General features: G+C 39.8%; 1 protein-coding gene across 2 annotated transcripts in view; it reads left to right on the forward strand.

The window, feature by feature from the left end:
* LOC144594266 (coiled-coil domain-containing protein 149-like) overlaps positions 1–8518 on the forward strand; it is a 93713-nt gene extending 85195 nt beyond the window's left edge. For both annotated transcript variants that reach the window (XM_078400534.1, XM_078400543.1), the window contains one exon: positions 139–8518. In XM_078400534.1, coding sequence (XP_078256660.1) covers positions 139–701 — 563 coding nt within the window. In that variant the 3' untranslated portion in view covers positions 702–8518. The remainder of the gene's footprint in view (positions 1–138) is intronic.
* The last annotated feature ends 10388 nt before the right edge of the window (positions 8519–18906 follow it).

An 18906-nucleotide genomic window follows, 5' to 3' on the forward strand; every position in this document is an offset into this window, starting at 1 on the left:
AAATATATTGTGGATACATGATATTTTAATTTCCAAAGCAGATGTTAATGTTGGTCCATTTCTCTTTGTGCACTCATAGTTTCATTTTTCCGTGTTACACATTGTTCTTTTGATACAAAGTAATTTGTCAATATACAGATCAAATAAAAGATCAAGAGACTCCGCCTCAGCCTTCAACACCGGAGATGACCCAAACATCCACAGGATTTGAAGAAATGCAAGTGGAAGAAACAAATAATTGTGGAAGTCCAGTGTTCTTGCCTTTAGAAACAGATGCCCAAACAATAGATATTTATTCTTCAATATCCCAACCTCACTGTGGAAATGAAGTAACAAATATGACTGAAAAGTTAGATACTACCGAGTTAAGCGATGCCTGTGACGAAACAGGTGCTTCTGAAAGGCAGTTTATGGCAAAATCTCAGAATCACGATGCTGTTTCATCTGTATTCAATTTCCCAGTAGCCAGTCCAGAATCAGCCAACCATATTGATTCTGAGTGTGACCAGTGGATTAAAAATAACACAACTAATCAACCTTCGGATGCTGTTGAAAGCGACATAACATGTGTGACATTAAACATGACTACCATAAGAAATTCAGATTCGCGACTGCACAACCTGCTGAGCACAGATCCACAGTCAATATTTGAGCTTGGTAAAGAAAATACGGAAGAAAATCGTGAAGCATATGTGGCATAATTTACTTATGGTTTATTTCTCGAGTTTAAAGATTATGATAACACTTTTAAACAGTTTGAGACCAACAAAAAAGAATAGTTCCCTTGAAATCAGTGCACCGACTCTTTTCATGCTGAATGTGGTGTGAGAGCTTCCACATTGTATGCTGTGTTCTGAATTACGTTAAGAGTCAAGTCAAGAGCCAAGAGTGTTTATTTCTCGTATGCAGCAGATATAAACCGGACCAATTGAACTATTATTCATTGTAACTTTACAGATATGTTAAATGCATCAACGACAACTGTAAATATATAACAAATTATCAGTTATTCTTAAGTAAACTCGACCATGATAGTGAAAAATCAAAAGTAGATAGAGTAACTCTTCCCATATCTGTAAAAGCAGAGTAGAATCATTGTAGAATACCAACAATAATTAAACCCTGTTGAAAAACAAAACTAGCATTGAGTGTAAGACGTTGGTGAGATTGTATAAGACATTGATGAGACCACATTTAGAATATTGTGTTCAGTTCTGGGCACCATGTTATAGGAAAGATATTGTCAAGCTTGAAAGGGTTCAGAAAAGATTTACGAGGATGTTGCCAGGACTAGAGGGTGTGAGCTATAGGGAGAGGTTGAGTTGGCTGAGTCTCGGTGGTGGGTGTATGGAACAAGCTGCCAGAGGAGGTAGTTGAGGCTGGGACTATCCCATCTTTTAAGAAACAGACAGGTACATGGATAGGACAGGTTTGGAGGGATATGGACCAAGCGCAGGCAAGCGGGACTAGTGTAGCTGGAACATTTTTGGCCAGTATTGGTGAGTTGGGCCGAAGGGCCTGTTTCCACACTGTAGAGTCAAGTCAAGTTTATTTGTCACATACACATACACGATGTGCAGTGAAATGAAAGTGGCAATGCCTGCGGATTGTGCAACAAAAAAAAAGAATTACAGTTACAGCATATAAATTAAAGTTAATACAGAGAAGACAAAATTTAGTCCCTGGAGTTGTAAAAGTTAACAATCCTGATGGCCTGTGGGAAGAAACTTCGTCTCATCCTCTCCGTTTTCACAGCATGACAGCGGAGACGCTTGCCTGACCGTAGCATCTGGAACAGTCCGTTGCTGGGGTGGCAGGGGTCCCTCATAATCTTGCTTGCTCTCGATCTACACCTCCTGATGTATAGGTCCTGCAGGGGGGCGAGTGTAGTTCCCATGATGCGTTCTGCCGAACGCACTACTCTCTGCAGGGCCTTCCTGTCCTGGGCAGAGCTGTTCCCAAACCAGACTGTAATGTTGCCAGACAGGATGCTCTAAGACTCTATGAGTGTTCATCAAAACAATTTCTTGAATTCCTACTCAAGTGTTTCAATTGATAGCACATTGTTTCTTCTTTCAATAACAGAGGAGTCATGTTTACTTTATTCTATACTGAAAGCCTAAAGCAACCTGTGGATAAAGCTACCCAGTTTTCTACAAGTCATCGAGTCGTGCAGCACAGAAAGAGGCCCTACAGCCCAACTCGGCCATGTCCACCAAAATGCTCCTTCTGAATAGGTCAATTTGCCTGTATTTGGCTCATATGCCTCTAAACCTTTCCTATCTTTGTACCTGTCCAAATGGCTTTTAAATGTTGTTATAGTACCTACCTAGTACCTACCTCTGGCAGCTCGTTCCAGATACTCACCACACATTCGCGTGGAAAAAGTCACCCCTCAGATTCCTATTAAATCTGTCCCCTCTTGCCTTAAACCAATGCCCCCTAGTTCTTGATTCCCCTACTGTGGGGAAAAAAGACTGTGCATTCAACCTATCTATTCCCCTCATGATTTTATACATCCATACAAGATCACCCTATAACCTCCTGTGCTCCAAGGAATAAAGTCCTAGCCTGCCCAACTCCTCAAGATGGAGTGTGATATTTACTCAATTCCATTGCACAGTTTTTCCGGGTACAAGGTTGTTTACAGTCTCTTGCTCCAAAGATACAATATTGAAATGGCAATGTGTTGTACGCTCCTTCCAGATGTGGTTCCATTGACTTCAGTAGAAGCAGAGTCCAACAAGCAAACACTACTTTGTTGTAGATTTAGCTGAACAACCCAGGTCCGAATTTCTACTCCTTGCAACTGTTTTATTCTGAGTGACTGGCATTGTCAAGAAATCTAAGTGCCACTTTGCCATAACAATTATGGCTAATAAGAGGAATTGTAATTTGATAAATTGGTTAATAGATTGTGAATGGGACCTTTCCTTGAACCACTTCACATAAAGCACCAAATTTGCTTTTTCTGTTCACAGATCCTGTCTAACCTGTTGTGCATTTTCAACCACATCTGTTTCTGATTTGCATTAAATTCTATTTTAATTTTACTTATTGGAAGGCAGCAGCCCACAACTCCCAAATGTAAAAGTTGTATTATTCATGAGTTAAAAACATGAGTTTTGCACTATACATAGGTTTTCTCATATTAAAAGAAACAGGCATCAGCAGAAAAAATTGGTGTTGTCGTAGCATATTGCATTAATAAGTCCAAGCATATTTCATCTTGAGAATTTGTCCATTGTGTCAACATGAATTATGCATTTGTTTTATTAATTATTATGTTTTTACAATGGATATGATCCATAGATGCTATATGCTGAGTTTTATAGCACGCATATGAATAGTGGGAATATGTCATGAAATTACTCATTTATTGGGGCAAACGAAGGCAAGGTGGAGAAACAGAGGTAGCTATCAATTGCCATAATGCAGAAAATCAGCAAACAAGCCCATCACTCTATTTGGATCAGTAATTTTAGCCAATGTTCACTGCTGGAATTCTGTTTTCATGGGACTCCAAGAATTATTGAGGTTCAATATTTGTAAGTGCTTTTAAAAATAATAATTGGGAGAGTAACTGGACAACCATTCTAAGGACAGCTACAGTCAGGTAAAGGTACAGCAATTGCATTTCAAAGATTACCTTCGATCCCATTGACTGTTTTATCAAATGTAATTACAATTTACTTTGGCTCCAAGTTATTCAATTTCCACCTTGTAGCTAAATTAAGAGCAGCACTCCACAAGATTGTGTTTTGGCAGAAAATAACCATAACTTTTGATTGAATCTGAGAGAAATATTCGTCTGAGTAAATGAATGAGCTTCCATGTTATTTTATGTGTTGTTTATAACTTTTATAACAGGAATTATCTTGTGTCAGAATATTTGTTATTTTCTTCAATTTGTGGTGTATTTGATGGCCTACAAAACAAGAAAAGACTGCTATTATTTTACTTGGAACTTGATTGAATGAAGTTTTATTATTGGCTATATGTCTTCATCAACTCATCAAAAAATATTTTTTTTAATCAACTCAAATTGAACAGAGCTGAATTCTCTTCCTAATATTTTTATCTCAAAATAGGATCATCCCTATGGGGAAAATATATTTGAAAAAAAGATTATTATCGTTTAGAGTTCTTAAGTTTAGTTCCTGAAAATTGTGAAGAACAGCTTATCACTAATGTGAATTGCCTGAAGCCCTTTCTGTTGTTGTGTAATATTGAAAAAAATACTTTTATTTTTTAATCTTTAATTATTTAAGTTAAAATAATAAATATTATAGAGATGCCAAATGTCACTGGTATCATTCCTTTCCAAAAAAGATCTGCTCAATTTAGAACTTATTTAGAGGTGCGGTAAACCCTTGTTATAACAGACCATAGGGGGAATGATGTCCATTAATGCCAATTGTCCGCAATAACTGAGTAAAGTATTATCGCTGTATATGTAATAGAACCAAACAACTGCAGTTGCTGGTTAATACACAAAAGGACACAAAGTGCTGGAGTAACTCAGCAGGTCAGACAGCATCTCTGGAGAACATGGATAGGCAACATTACAGGTCGAGACCCTTCTTCAAACTCTCGGTCCGGAATCCAGGTGAGTTGATGGCCCTGGCCTGCTGGCGGCTGGGGGAGAGGTGAGTATCGGCAAAGTTAATGGTTACAGCCCACAGGTGACCTGATTGCAGGTAAGGGTCGGCGGTGGCGGCAGCTGGCACGGCTTGGAAGCAGCCAAGGAAGCTGTGTGGCCTGGCAGTGGCAGCAGGAGGTCTGGCCTAGAAGCCTGGGCTTTGAATGGGCGAGGAGGCAGGACAAGACAGGGTGGTGCAGGCAGCCGAGGCTGTAGGCAATGCGCGAGCCGGGGGCGGAGTCGGCAGCCATCTGTAGGTCTGTCCGCTATAACCAAAATCCATTATATAAAGGTCTATTAAAACGAGGGTTTCCTGTATTTACAATGCTATTTTGTTTCCTTTGCTTTTATTAGTTTTATCTTTAGTTGTTCGTGCATTGCTTCTTCACAGCTTTTTAATTACCAAGTCAAACATAATGACTATGCAGGAAACTGTTTGGAATTTGAGAATGGTAAATTCTTTGGTGTGTGTCATTTCTCATTTTATTTTATTTGAGAGCTGTAATTACTTTATTGGAATTATCATTTAGCTAAAGGTTGATAATAGTAATATGTGGTACCCAGAGAGAGTTTAAATCATTTCTTTATTCTTTAAGTAGTATATTTCTTTCAATTGAAGGAATGAGAAGGATTACACTCATCCAAAAAATGTTTATTGACCAACACTCAATTGGATGAAATACATTTTATCCCTGTGTTATTGGTGGTATTCTGTTTTCATTGCATCCATGATTTATTGAGTTTCAATATTTGTAAGTTTTTAAAAATAATATTTTTTGCATTTCTAAAAAGCCAACTGTACCATGATTTTCCATAAGCAAACTCTTTCCCCCCCCCTCCCCCCCCCCCCCCCTTAAATCTACTTGAAAGGGAATTCTGGTTGTAATGTGGGCAGAAGAGAAGGGGTTGTTGTTTTAATTAATTAAAGATGGATGTTGCATTGTTTAATAAAGTATCATTTTATAAGTATTGGGAGAAGAGATTGCCTTGCCAGTTTCCAGAGCAAATCTCTAAAGTGCGCTTCTATTGTGTACCAACAGCCTGTGAATGTTGTCCTCGGTAAACTGTATACATTCTGTGTTTATATATTTCTTCCAACATAAATTTCGTAAGAGCAAACAGGATTCTGCATCTTACATTTTTGGGAGTAATTTGTGAATACAGAAAGAGGGAATTTCTGTGATCCGAACTGTCAGAATATTGTATATCCCTGTCCTTCAATTTTGTAATATATGAGAGCACATCATACTAGTCCCGGCAGGTGGGACTAGTGTAGCTGGGACATGTTGGCCGGTGTGGGCAAGTTGGGCCGAAGAGCCTGTTTCCACACTGTATCACTCTATGACTCTATGACATTACCTGATTAATAGAAGCATAAACTTTGAAGAACCTTATGTTAATGTGAAATGTATAGCAGATGCACAAGGGATTGGACATATGCATTTCCTGTGCATTTTTCCCCACTACCTCATGTCATTACATTTAACTAATGGCCCTCCAATGTATCTGTTACATTAATGATTCACATTTTTTAATTTGCCGTTTCTTGTCTTGCCCCATGTCGATTTCAGCTGCTACATAACTATATGTTATGTTTTGTTAAAAGGAGGGAAGTTATCTTTTTCTCCTCCAGGTGGTGTTTCATTGTGAGATATGATTCCAAAGCTACTGGTAGCTCCAGATTATATTTATTTTTCATGCCTAGCCATTCGATTGCCATTATCCTATTAAGTTTAATTGGATTTCTGCCAGTTTTATAATGTCAATGAGTTAAATACTGAACTGTCAGGTGAATTGCATCTATATTTCTTCTAGTCCAAACCGATGATTTTTTTTCTACTGACCACCACTTATTATTTAATCAACATCACTAAAGCAGTATGCTGGTCATTTATTGACTTTTGCTTGCAAATTCTCTGATCCTATTGCCCTGTTTTTCAGCAAATATACATAGATATGTAAAATTCCATCAGCTCTTTCAAACGATGAGATGGGAAATATTGTTATATAAATGCATTCTTCTTTTGTTCTGCTTTTTCTCTGCTCTGTTTCCTGTCAAATGCCCTGGTGTGATGTCACACTCAACTCTGCTATCAGGTGGAATACAGTGCCCGTATTAATAACATCTACATTTTTGAACAATGTAAGATAACATGGGAGCCTTCAAAATGCCAGAAGAGGAAAAATATTTATATTGAAAACACGTACAAGCAGATATGTTGATATGTTTAACAGAACTAGCGATGGAATTTTTGAGACATGAAAATAAAGCATTCATAGAAACACAGAAACATAGAAAATAGGTGCAGGAGGAGGCCATTCAGCCCTTCGAGTCAGCACCGCCATTCATTGTGATCATGGCTGATCATCCACAATCAGTAAGCCGTGCCTGCCTTCTCTTGATTTCACTAGTCCCTGGAGCTCTATCTACCTCTCTCTTAAATCCATCCAGTGATTTGGCCTCCACTGCCCTATGTGGCAGAGAATTCCACAAATTCACAACTCTCCGGGTGAAAAAGTTCCTTCTCACCTCAGTTTTAAATGGCCTCCCCTTTATTCTAAGACTGTGGCCCCTGGTTCTGGACTCCCCCAACATTGGGAACATTTTTCCTGCGTATAGCTTGTCCAGTCCTTTTCTAATTTTATATGTCTCTATAAGATCCCCCGTCATCCTTCTAAACGCCAGTGAATACAAGCCTAGTCTTTTCAATCTTTTCTCATATGACAGCCCCGCCATCCCAGGGATCAATCTCGTGAACCTACGCTGCACTGCCTCAATTACAAGGATGTCCTTCCTCAAATTAGGAACCAAAACTGTACACAATACTCTAGATGTGGTCTTACCAGGACCCTATACAACTGCAGAAGAACCTCTTTACTCCTATACTGAAATCCTCTCGTTATGAAGGCCAACATGCCATTAGCTTTCTTCACTGCCTGCTGTACCTGCACGCCAACTTTCAGTGACTGGCGTACAAGGACACCCAGGTCTCGCTGCACTTCCCCCTTACCTAACCTGATACCATTGAGATAATAATCTGCTTCCTTGTTTTTGCCGCCAAAGTGGATAACCTCACATTTATCTACATTATACTGCATCTGCCATGCATCTGCCCACTCAGTCAACCTGTCCAGGTCACCCTGTAACCTCCTAACATTCTGCCTGTCCAGGTCACCCTGTAACCTCCAACTCTTCGCAGTTCACACTGCCACCCAGCTTTGTGTCATCTGCAAACTTGCTGGTGTTACTTCTAATTCCTTCCTCCAAATCATTAATATATATGGTGGCCCCAACAACGAGCCTTGCGGCACTCCACTCGCCACTTCTTGCCATTCTGAAAAGGACCCGTTTACTCCTCTTTGCTTCCTGTCTGCCAACCAATTCTCTATCCATGTCAAGACTCTAACCCCAATACCACATGCTCTAATTTTGCTCACCAATCTCCTGTGTGGGACCTTCTTGGAGTTAGATCTTACCAGTGCATACTTATACTTCCAAAGAGGCTTAGATAGTGGTTTAACTTATAGTGTATGTTCAACTCAAATTCCTGAATGTAAATAATACTTTGGAAAGTTGCAGATTCCAAGCTCAGGAATAGTTAAGTATCGCCATTTGCATTTCTTTCAAGTTGGAAGATTTACAACAAAAATGTGTAAAATATGATATTTGTTACTGGGAAGGTACTGGAACCAAGGGGCTGGAAGGTATTTATTTGATTTTTTCAAATGCTGGAAATTCTTTTATTCAGAAAAATCAATGGCTGAGTCATTACTGAATGTTGGCAGTATTGAATTGTATCTTTCACATGCTAAAAGCTTTATATTTATTTTGTGGCTTCCATCTCTGCAAAACCAATCATCTACATTTATTTTAAGTTGAATGTCGTAATGTTACACAAATCTTTTGTCTATTTCTAAATAAATTAGAAGTTGTCATTTTCTTCCTGGGCTACATTTGGTTGATTTTTGGATAGGTTAATTTCAAAGAGCAGAAATGCAAAAAGTGAACATTTTAGTCAGCTGGGCTTGAATGGAAAAATGTGCCTGTAACTGCTACCAAGTTTTCTTTTTTCACTGATGCAATCTGTAATGCAATCTAACTCGCAATTTTAGTAATTTAATTAAAACCAAAAACCATTATAGTAATGAAGTTTTAAGAAACTGATTAGGAATTTAATTTCCTTCGAATAGAGTGTTGATGTTGCGATCCTTATTCCATTCACCACACTCACAAGGTTCCTCGAGCTAAGCCTGACTGATTTGCCAATATGGTAGAATGTAATGGGAGCAATTTTCCTCTGTATTTGACCCACTTACTCATATGGAATTTAAGCAGGATATTAGGCCGGTATCTTCACAGACAAAAATTCGAAGTCACCCAGTTTTCTAGTAGTCATCGAGTCATATACCATGGAAACAGGCCCTTCAGCCCAACTTGCCCATGCCACTAAGATTTCCCATCTGCACTAGTCCCACCTGCCGGCGCTTGGCCCATACCCCTCTAAACCCTTACCATCCACATACCTTTCCAAATGTCACCAGTCACTAAGCTCAGACCGTTCTGTATATCTGCATGTAGATCCAGAGTAACGACCTGTCTCGGGTGAATACAGCTGGTTCCGTGCACGAATCCGCAAGTTCAATCAAAAAGGAATCTCACAAAATTCCACCTTTTCACCACCTTGATGCAGCCTGCAGGAATGGGAATTTGGACAGGGAACATAAAATGTCAAAAGAATAGTACTTGTGAAAAAGTAAGATAATGTTTACTGGATGAAAGGCACAGTCAGATGACAAGATTAGGGGTGGGGTGGTGAAGGGAAGATCTTGACACTTGAGGAAACCTGAGTATAAAAAAGTTTCCCTCCAGGTCATCTTACTACTCTGCTCCCAACCCCCATGTTATAGTGGAGTGAGATGTAGCAATTTCTTTATGCAGTGATTATCTCGATATCATTCCTTTTCTTGCTTAAGTTGCAATGGTCCCAATGCATTTGAAATGCAGCTGCGGCAAAGTGCTATTGCCATCAAATATTTGGTGTTCAACTAAAGAATTTTCAAACTAAATTTTGTGGATAGCATTGTATCCAGTCAACTTCCAGTAGAATACTTAATACGCAATAAAGCAAGTAGGTAAAAGACACCAACTAACTTTTTAACCTGGTGACTGTTTTCATTGATCATCTCCAGAGTTGATTTTTAATCTGCTTTCACCAGGTGGAATGGTGCATGGACGAGGAAGATAAAATCAAAGAGCGAATTTATGGTTTAAGTTGCCTAGTCGCATCTTGACCGATTTCCCTTCAATGATTTCAAAGCTGCCCAAGTTCCTTATTTTCTTACAACATAAAAGGAGGATATTTCAGCCCAGCAATTGGGGCTCTTTTTCCCAACTAATTTTCACTTAACCTGTTCTCCCACACATTCCCATCTACTCTTCCTAGTGGGTGCCAACCTCAAGCAGGTAGGGACCCAACTGAAATGTTAAGTCAGGGTGTTCAAAAGGACTTTTCAGCAAATTAAATACTTTTTGTTTAAGTGTGACTTCCATTACATAATTGGGAGTGCAGCCGGATTGCACTCACTTTGCAGGTAAGCAGGATCATGGCGGATCAGACCTGTTGGACAAAATCAATGGCTCCAATATGTATGTTCCCAGCTTTTTGCACCAAATGTAGAGGGCCTATCCTCCAGGCCTGGAGCTAAGCATTCAGCAGATAACATTTAGGTATCCAAATGCTGCATCTCGGACATCAGAGTCTGTGATCAGTCAGCATAGTATGGCTACTTTGCTGGTCGACACAAAATGCTGTAGTAACTCTGAGGGTCAGGCAGCATCTCTGGAGAAAAAGGAATAAGTGACGTTTTGGATCAGAACCCTTCTTCCGACCCAAAACTTCACCTATTCCTTTTCTCCAGAGGTGCTGCCTGACCCGCTGAGATACTCCAGCATTTTCGGTCAATCTTCGGTATAAATCGGCATCTGCAGTTCCTTCCTACTCATTTAGTCTGCAGGTCAGTTGTTTCTCATTATTGATCATCCTTTCATTTGACTCCAAAGACTTTGCTCAGATGTTGAAATAGGAAGTTGCTCATTTCCTCCTTACGGGAGTATATGATCCAGCATTCACAGCCGTAAAATATAAGCCTGATGGGCTGATGCCGTGGAATCTAGGGACAACGACTTGGCATCTGGAATCTGATGTACATGCATCAGAAATGCAAAAAAAAACATGCTGAAGGTAATGCAGCTTTAGCAGTTCGTCATGTTCTTCATCAGGTCTAAGTGAACTTGGAAGAATTGAGGTGAGATAACTGATTTGAATCACGTTGTCCAAAGTTTCATTGAAGACAGATTTTGGATGGTTTGTTGATGCTTTTATTGACCATCCATGCCCTTAAATATAAGAGTGAGGACAGGGCTGTGACGAGGCCTCTGGCAGTAAGGAGCAAAGGCTCCACCACTAATGGCCCCTGGCGGAAGGTAAAGGTGGGAGCAGAGCTTTCCTTCCAGTCACAGATATTCGGAAATCCTTGAGCTTCAATAAAATGAAATGTAAATTTTTGTAAATGTTAATCAGAATTCATAAAAATCTATAACAAATTAGAAGCATTGTTACAAAACTTACCTTGGCTCTTAAATCTGTGCCCTGAAAATCCCATTGAGGTCATGGATTCTGCCTCAGGTCAGACCCAAGTGACATTTCCTCAGTGTAATGCTGGGAGTTTTGGATAAACAGTCAAGATAAAACATTTAACAATGAAATAAGTCCATTGCATTTTGTTGAAATCCACCCAGGAAAATGGGTTGGGCCTTCACGTCAACAGGCTGCAACTTTGATACTGTAGAATTCAAATTGCACTGCACAGGATCGTGTCACTAGATAAAAATTGTGAAGGGTTAGACTGAAGAAGGGTCCCAATCCAAAACGTCACCCATCCTTTTTCTCCAGAGGTGATCTGTCGTTTGCAGGTTTAGGTTTACAATTATTATTGTCACATGTACTGAAGTGCAGTGAAAGGCTGTGTGTTGCATGCTATCCAAACAGATCAGATATAACATACATAGATAGACACCAATCAGTTCAAATTCATGTGCAATAGACAGAGCAAAGAAGATACACAGCACAAAATATAGTTCTTAGGGTGGTAGTGCATTGTAACACATCTGTTTTACTTAGACACAGTTCAATGTACCTAGTGGGATAGAGGTGAATCAAACAGGACCCTAGCTTGTGAAAAGACAGTTCGGAAGCCTGATAATGGAGGGGAGGAAGCTGTTCCTGAGTCTGTTAGTGCATGCTTTCAAGCTATAACAGGCTACAGAGTGAAGGTGGGAAGTATCGCTGGCAACAATGGGTCCCTCCTCAATTAACTCAATGCATTCTACATCAGCTTTGAACAGGAGGTCAGTGGAGGAATGCCACCAGCCCCACCGGTCTCTGGTGCACCTGAACCAAACTGAGGCAGACGTAAGATCGGCTTTCCTGAGAGTGAATCCGTAGAAAGCAAATGGTCCAGTTGGATTCCCTGGATGCGTCCTCAGGTTCTGTGCAGATCAGCTGGCAGAGGCATTCACAGACATCTTTAACCTCTCATTACCCCATTTTGAGGTCCTCACATTCTTCAAAAAGACCACCATCAAAGGAAGGTATCGTGTCTTAATGATTACCATCCAGTAGTTGTGAAATCTAGCATTATGAAGTGCTTCGAGAGGCTGGTAATGGTGCACTTTAACCCCAGCCCCCAGAGATTCGATGCAAGAGAGAAAATATTTGGACAATAGCAGGACCTTTGGGAGCACAGAGAGATCTGAAAACACCCTGAAAGTGGCAACACAAGTAGTAAGAATGGCCAAGACGTTGGACAACATGTTTGCCTTCATCAGGTAGGTCAATAAGTACAAAAGTAGGAAGTTCTAGCTCAAAAAACCCTTTCGTTGGCTGCATTTGGAGTATTGTGCGCAGTTCTAGTCACTGAATTGCAAGAACTATGGAGAAAAAAAGAATTGCAGATGATGGTTTATACAGAAGAACACAAAATGCCGGAGTATCTCAACAGGTCAAGCAGCATTTCTAGAGAACATGAATAGGACGGGAGCCTTCCTCAGACTGATTGGAGGAATTAGTCTGAAGAAGGGTTCTGACCCCCCCAAAAACCTATCCGAATTCTCCAGAGAGCTGCTGGACCCTCTGAGTTACCCCTGCACTTTGTGTCCTTTTGCAAGAAATGTGTGAAGGCTTTGGAGAGAGTTCGGAAAAGATTCACCAAGATATTGCCCAGACTGGAAAATATTAACTAAAAGGAGCGGGAGGACAAATCTGGATTGTTTTCTCTGGAGTGTCGGAGGCTGGGAGGCAAATTGATAGAATATACTGTAAAATTATGAGAGGCATAGGTACAGGTAATTAGTCTTTCTCCCAGGGCAGAAATGTCAACTGCCAGAGGGAATAACTTTAAGGGAGGAGGAGGAAAACGTGAATGAGATTTGGGAAGCATTTTTATTTATACAGAGAGGATGCACAGAGGCACAGAGTTACGTAGTGAGTTTAACAGAGGGCAGCACAGTGGTGCAGCTGGTAGAGCCATTGGCTCATTGTTCCAGCAACCCAGGTTCTGTGTGAAGTTTGCACATTCTCCCTGTTTCCTCTGAGTGTTCCGATTTCCACCCATATCCCAAAGACGTGCAGGTTTGTAGATTAATTGGCCTCTGTAAATTGTGTCTAGTGTGTCGGATGTGGATGAGAAAGTGGGATGACATGGAACTAATGTGAACGGGTGATCAATGTTCAGCATAGCCTCAGTGGGTGGAATGGCCTGTTCCCATGCTGTATCTCTAAACTAAACTATGAGTGGTAGAATGCTTGGAATAGTTGATAGAGGGAGCTTTCACAGCAATGTTTAAAAGGCATTTAAAGTGATATAGAAACAGGCAGGGAATAAAGGATGTGGACCAGGTGTAGGTTGATGGGAATAATTTAGATTGGTATCGTGATCGGCACAGATATGTTGGGCCAAAGGGCTTGTTCCTGCACTTTCAATGATCTGCTATCCTCTTTGTTCATCCTATCCTGATATGTGTATCCTACCGACCCGAAACATCACCTATTCCTTTTCTCCAGAGATGCTGCATGACCTGCTGAGTTACTTCAGCGTTTTGTGTCTAAAGTCATGGAGTGTTTGGGAGAACAAATGTTTTCAAGAGATAGTTGGATTTAGCTCTTAGGGCTAACGGAATCAAGGAATATGGGGAAAAAGCAGGAATGGGGTACTGATTTTGGATGATCAGCCATGATCATATTGGATGGCGGTGCGGGCTCGATGGGCCAAATGGCCTACTCCTGCACCTATTTTCTATGTTTCTAGATCTGTATTGCATGAAGATCTTTTAGATGTCTGCTATTGCAAACCGCACTATGAATCTTGAAAGTAATAGTACAGATGACTGCTCCAAAAACACTAGCAATGATGTTGATATAATCTGCACCTAATTAGAGACCAACCGTACAACACAGGAACAGCAAATGTCTTGCCACATCTTAGGTATTTTTATGCTCTTTGGTGATGATTAGATAACTAGTGTAACTCTTTTCATCTCGCATTGTATTGTTTCTTTCTCCAAATCCGTATAATCCACTCTTGAGCAAATACAGTTACAATTTTCATTATATAAGTGTTGTCTAAAGCATCACCAACATGATGGAATTTTCATCCAAATAGTAAGAAATTTACTTGCTAACATGAAGCTTCCTCAAATAAGTTTATTGCTTTCAGCCACTAGACTAGTTTGTGTTTGTTTTTTAATTATTTAAAATATATTTGGAAAAGTTATCAAAGATTATAAGACTAAACTGATATATTTTTGAGGTGCCTTTGGTAAATGTAATATATTAGTAATTACTTAAATGTGTGAGGGTGAGGGTGAACATTGGTCCCAATCTTTTATTATCATAGCATTTTATCAGTAATGTAAATTTGTAACAACTTTAATTTGTGTGCAACATTATCGTACTGAAAATTTTGCAAATTTTGTGAACTTGTAATTTACCATTTGCAAAAGCCAAAACAATGGACATTACAGATGCAGTTATATGTCTTTGAAATCTTGAATACATTACTATCCTGAAATTCATTGCCATTCTTGTAAATAGTTTAATTACTGTAAATGGCTTCAAGAATACTCAACAAAAAATGAACACATTTTACATTTTTTACAGTGCTTCTTATTGAACGAATTCAAAATGTAACCTTTAAAGTGCAATTCCTAATACAAAATCTAGTAAAATGTGATTCATTTATAATGCTGCTTTCACTTAGATAAAAATCTTTTCGGGTTATACAGAAAAAGTCACTGGAAAAGAAAAGCAAACAAAATATAAAACAGGCAGTCAAGTCACTGTAATCTCGGGATGAATTTCATCCCCAAATAATTGCAGTAATAATTTGCAGTTTCAACAGAGATCTGCATGAAATATGGAAATTTGAGAATTTCTAGGTCTAAAATTAAAGAATATAACTCACAGCCCATCCATAGGATGCACCAAGAGTCAAACAGATAATTAGACTGAGAAAATGTATTTTGCACTTGGACACAACATGTAATTGATTCTGTGCAGCACATTTTAATCAATCAAAAGAGTTTTATTCACAAACTAAGTGATGCATTGGTTACAAATATTGGCTCTTTTGCTTTTTGGACCAGTGATCCAAATCCGGCCTGGATTGATGGGATGAAAGTTTAATCTGTTTTTGCCTGCATGGATCCAATGTGAAGTCAGTTTATCTATTCCCAATTAACATAAGTTCACTACATTAACGTGCCTAGCATCGAACTGATGGTAACATTAAAGCTACAATTGGAAGATTGGTCTACAAATTGCAATGGATATAGAATAACGGACTAATATTTCTCCAATTATAATTACAAAATGTTTTAGTTATATAAAATTAGCTTTACAGTGATCCAGTGGTAAGTGGTTTTAGAGTTATTGATACTGCTAATATCTCTAAATATTTGAAAAATGTTGTTTTCCATTACGCATTTTGTTCACTTTGTGCAAAGGCTCTAACGTTAGAAAAATCAATTTTGCTCTCAGAAGCTGTGCTTGATTATTCATGAATTACTATAAACTTGTTTGAAAAGAATATCGTAAAAGTAATCTTCCTGGAACATCAATAATCAGAACCATTTGTGTACTTACCATCCACCCTGTAGCATCAAGGATTCACAATTGATGACCATCTGTTATCAGTTTATGAATAATTTGAAAGTAATGCAATTTCTGTGCAATTTTCCCCAACGTGCAATTAAATATCAGTTGGGATTAAATCGAACTTAAATTGAAACGCAAAACAGTCATTCTGCAGAATGGTCAGCTGTTGCACTAACGCATATTTTAGAGTCAGAGTCATGGAATCATGTCCATCAGTCCAACTTGATCATGCCGACAAATGACCCTCCAAATTAGCCCAATTTGCCTACATTTGAACCATATTTTTCTAAACCTTCCCTATCCATATACCTAACTAAGTGTTTTTAAATACCTACCCTAACTAACCCCTTGACCTCCATATACCCACCATCCTCTGAGTGAAAAGGTTACTTCACAGGTTTCTTTTACATCTTGTCCCTCTCCTCTTAAACCTGTGTTCTCTGTTTTTTGATTTCCCCTACCCTGAGTAAAAGACTCTGTGCATTCACCAATTTTGTAATACTGAGTCAGTTTCTTTCTGCCTCCTCTGCTTTGATTCCCAAAGATGAGTGGTCAAGAGTATATATTTTTCATTTTTGTAGTGTTTGGTATGGTGTGGTTTCTTTCCTGTTGAATTTTCTGTGTGATGATAGACAGCTGTAGTTTGGTTTGGTTTAGAGATAAAGCATGGAAACAGGCCCTTTGGCCCACTGAGTCCATGCTGACCAATGATCACCCATACGCTAGTTCTATCCTACATACTAGGGACAATTTACAGAAGCCAATTACCCAACAAAACTGCACGTCTTTGGAAGGTGGGACGAAACCGGAGCACCCCACTGGAAAGGCTGCAGAGAAGATTTGCAAGGATGTTGCCAGGACACGAACGCCTGAGCTACAGGGAGAGGTTAAGCAGGCTAGGACTCTATTCCTTAGAGCGCAGAAGGATGAAGGATGATCTTATAGAGGTGTAGAAAATCATGAGAGGAATAGATCAGGTAGACGTTCAGACTCTTGCCCAGAGTAGGGGAATTGAAAACCAGGGGACATAGGTTTAAGGTGAGGGGAATTTTTTTTAATAGGAATCTGAGAGGTAACTTTTTCACACAAAGGGGGTGGGTATATGGAACGAGCTGACGGAGGAGATGATTGAGGCAGGTACTATCGCAACATTTAGACAGGTACATGGATAGGACAGGTTTAGAAGGATATAACCCAAAGTGCAGGCAGGTGGGAGTAGTGTGGGTGGGACATGTTGATTGGTGTGGGCAAGTTGGGCTGAAGGGCCTGTTTCCACAATGTAAGACTATGACTCTATGACTATAACCCAGCGAAAGCCCACACAGTCACAGAGAGAATATACAAACTCCGTACAGACAGCACCCAAAATCAGGATTGAACCCAGGTCTCTGGCATTGTGAGGCAGCAACTCTACTGCTCCATAATGCTGCCCTGCAACACTATTGTCAGACAACTAATCAAGCAAGCAAGGCAAATAACTGCTCTGAACGATGCCATCAAATTGGTTTCAACTACTGTATTATTTGGATCAAGAGATTATTGATGGAATCTGATATTCGCAAAGGCAATTTTGAAAAGAATCTTGATCACATTTCTGAATACATTGCATCTTTTAGATGTACCAAGCATTTTAATTCACTCTGAAAACAGATATTGGTAAGTTTATATCAATCACTATAACAATGTACCCTCAATCTAACATTGGAGGAATATTCTAATTCAATAACATCTGAGTCAGACATTGTTCAGTTTGGAACAGCACCACATATTTCACTTGGACAGCTTACAACCCAGTGGTATGAGGTCTGAAGAAGGGTCTCGACCCGAAACGTCATCCATTCCTTCTCTCCAGAGATGCTGCCTGCCCTGCTGAGTTACTCCAGCTTTTTGTGTCTATCCAGCAGTATGAATATTGATTTCTCTAACTTCAAGTAACTCTTGCTTTCCCTCTCCATCCATCCCCCACCCTAATTCTCTGACTAGTTTCACTCTGCCTGATTAATATTACTGATTATATGCTTCCTTGTCACCTTCCCCTCAGCTAACAATGAATCATTCTGCATTTCCTTGATCAGCATCTGCTTTGATCTGTCGTTTTTACACCTTTACATATCTCTCATCTCCATCTCCCCTGGCCCTCAGTCTGAAAAAGAGTCTCGACCCAAAACTTCACCTATTCCTTCTCTTCAGAGATGCTGCCTGCCCTGCTGAGTTACTCCAGCTTTTTGTGTCTATGGTAGCATTTATGCCTGAATCAAAAGGCTTTGGTTTAAGTCCCGCTCTAGAAACTTGACACAAAAATCTATGCCAATGCTTTGATACAGTACTGAGAGAAGGCTTCATTGTTGGAAGTGAGTTTTTACATGTTAAAGGAAAGCCCCATCTGACCTTGCGTGATCTAAGAAGATCCTTCAAAACGGTTTTGTAGAAGTACAGCTTGGCTGAATACAAAAGCTCTAAAACAAATCAATTATCTAGTCATTGTTGTAATATATAAGACAAGGGGGATGTTGTGATATTGCTGGGACTACTTTGTGTGTCCAAGAACTACTTTGTATGGCTGTGTATATAAGTGATGGGTGTGATTAGGCGGTCACTCTGGATCCAGGCGGCATTGGAACAAACAGCCTGGAGTACAAGCTGCACCATGATAACATCATAAACGTGTACTCGTGGTCCTTCCAGTGTCACAAAAAAGGTACAACAGGTACAGGACCACGAAGAACAACATGGTGGCAGCGGCTTGGTGTTTCGCCTAGGGAGGGAATGAAGCATGCCCGAGCAGAAAAGGTTTAAAAAAATAAAAATAAAAAAATTAAAAATTAAAATTAAAAAAAACCCTGAAGGGAAACAAAACGAAAGAAAAGTTTCCAGCTCGGTACGGGACGTTTGGAGTGCATCCCGACAGGGCCAGTGTGAGTTGGTATAGTTACCTGCTCAGTAGTCGGCGCCGACGTGACGCTGCAAGCTGCTGGGGGAGGTGCGTGTAGGCTCACGTCGCGCCCCAGCACCTGTGTAGGCCCAAGATTAGAAGCCTGCGACTGCTTCGCG

The sequence above is a fragment of the Rhinoraja longicauda genome, chromosome 1 (genome assembly GCF_053455715.1).
Source record: "Rhinoraja longicauda isolate Sanriku21f chromosome 1, sRhiLon1.1, whole genome shotgun sequence".
Taxonomy (NCBI): Eukaryota; Metazoa; Chordata; class Chondrichthyes; order Rajiformes; family Arhynchobatidae; genus Rhinoraja; species Rhinoraja longicauda.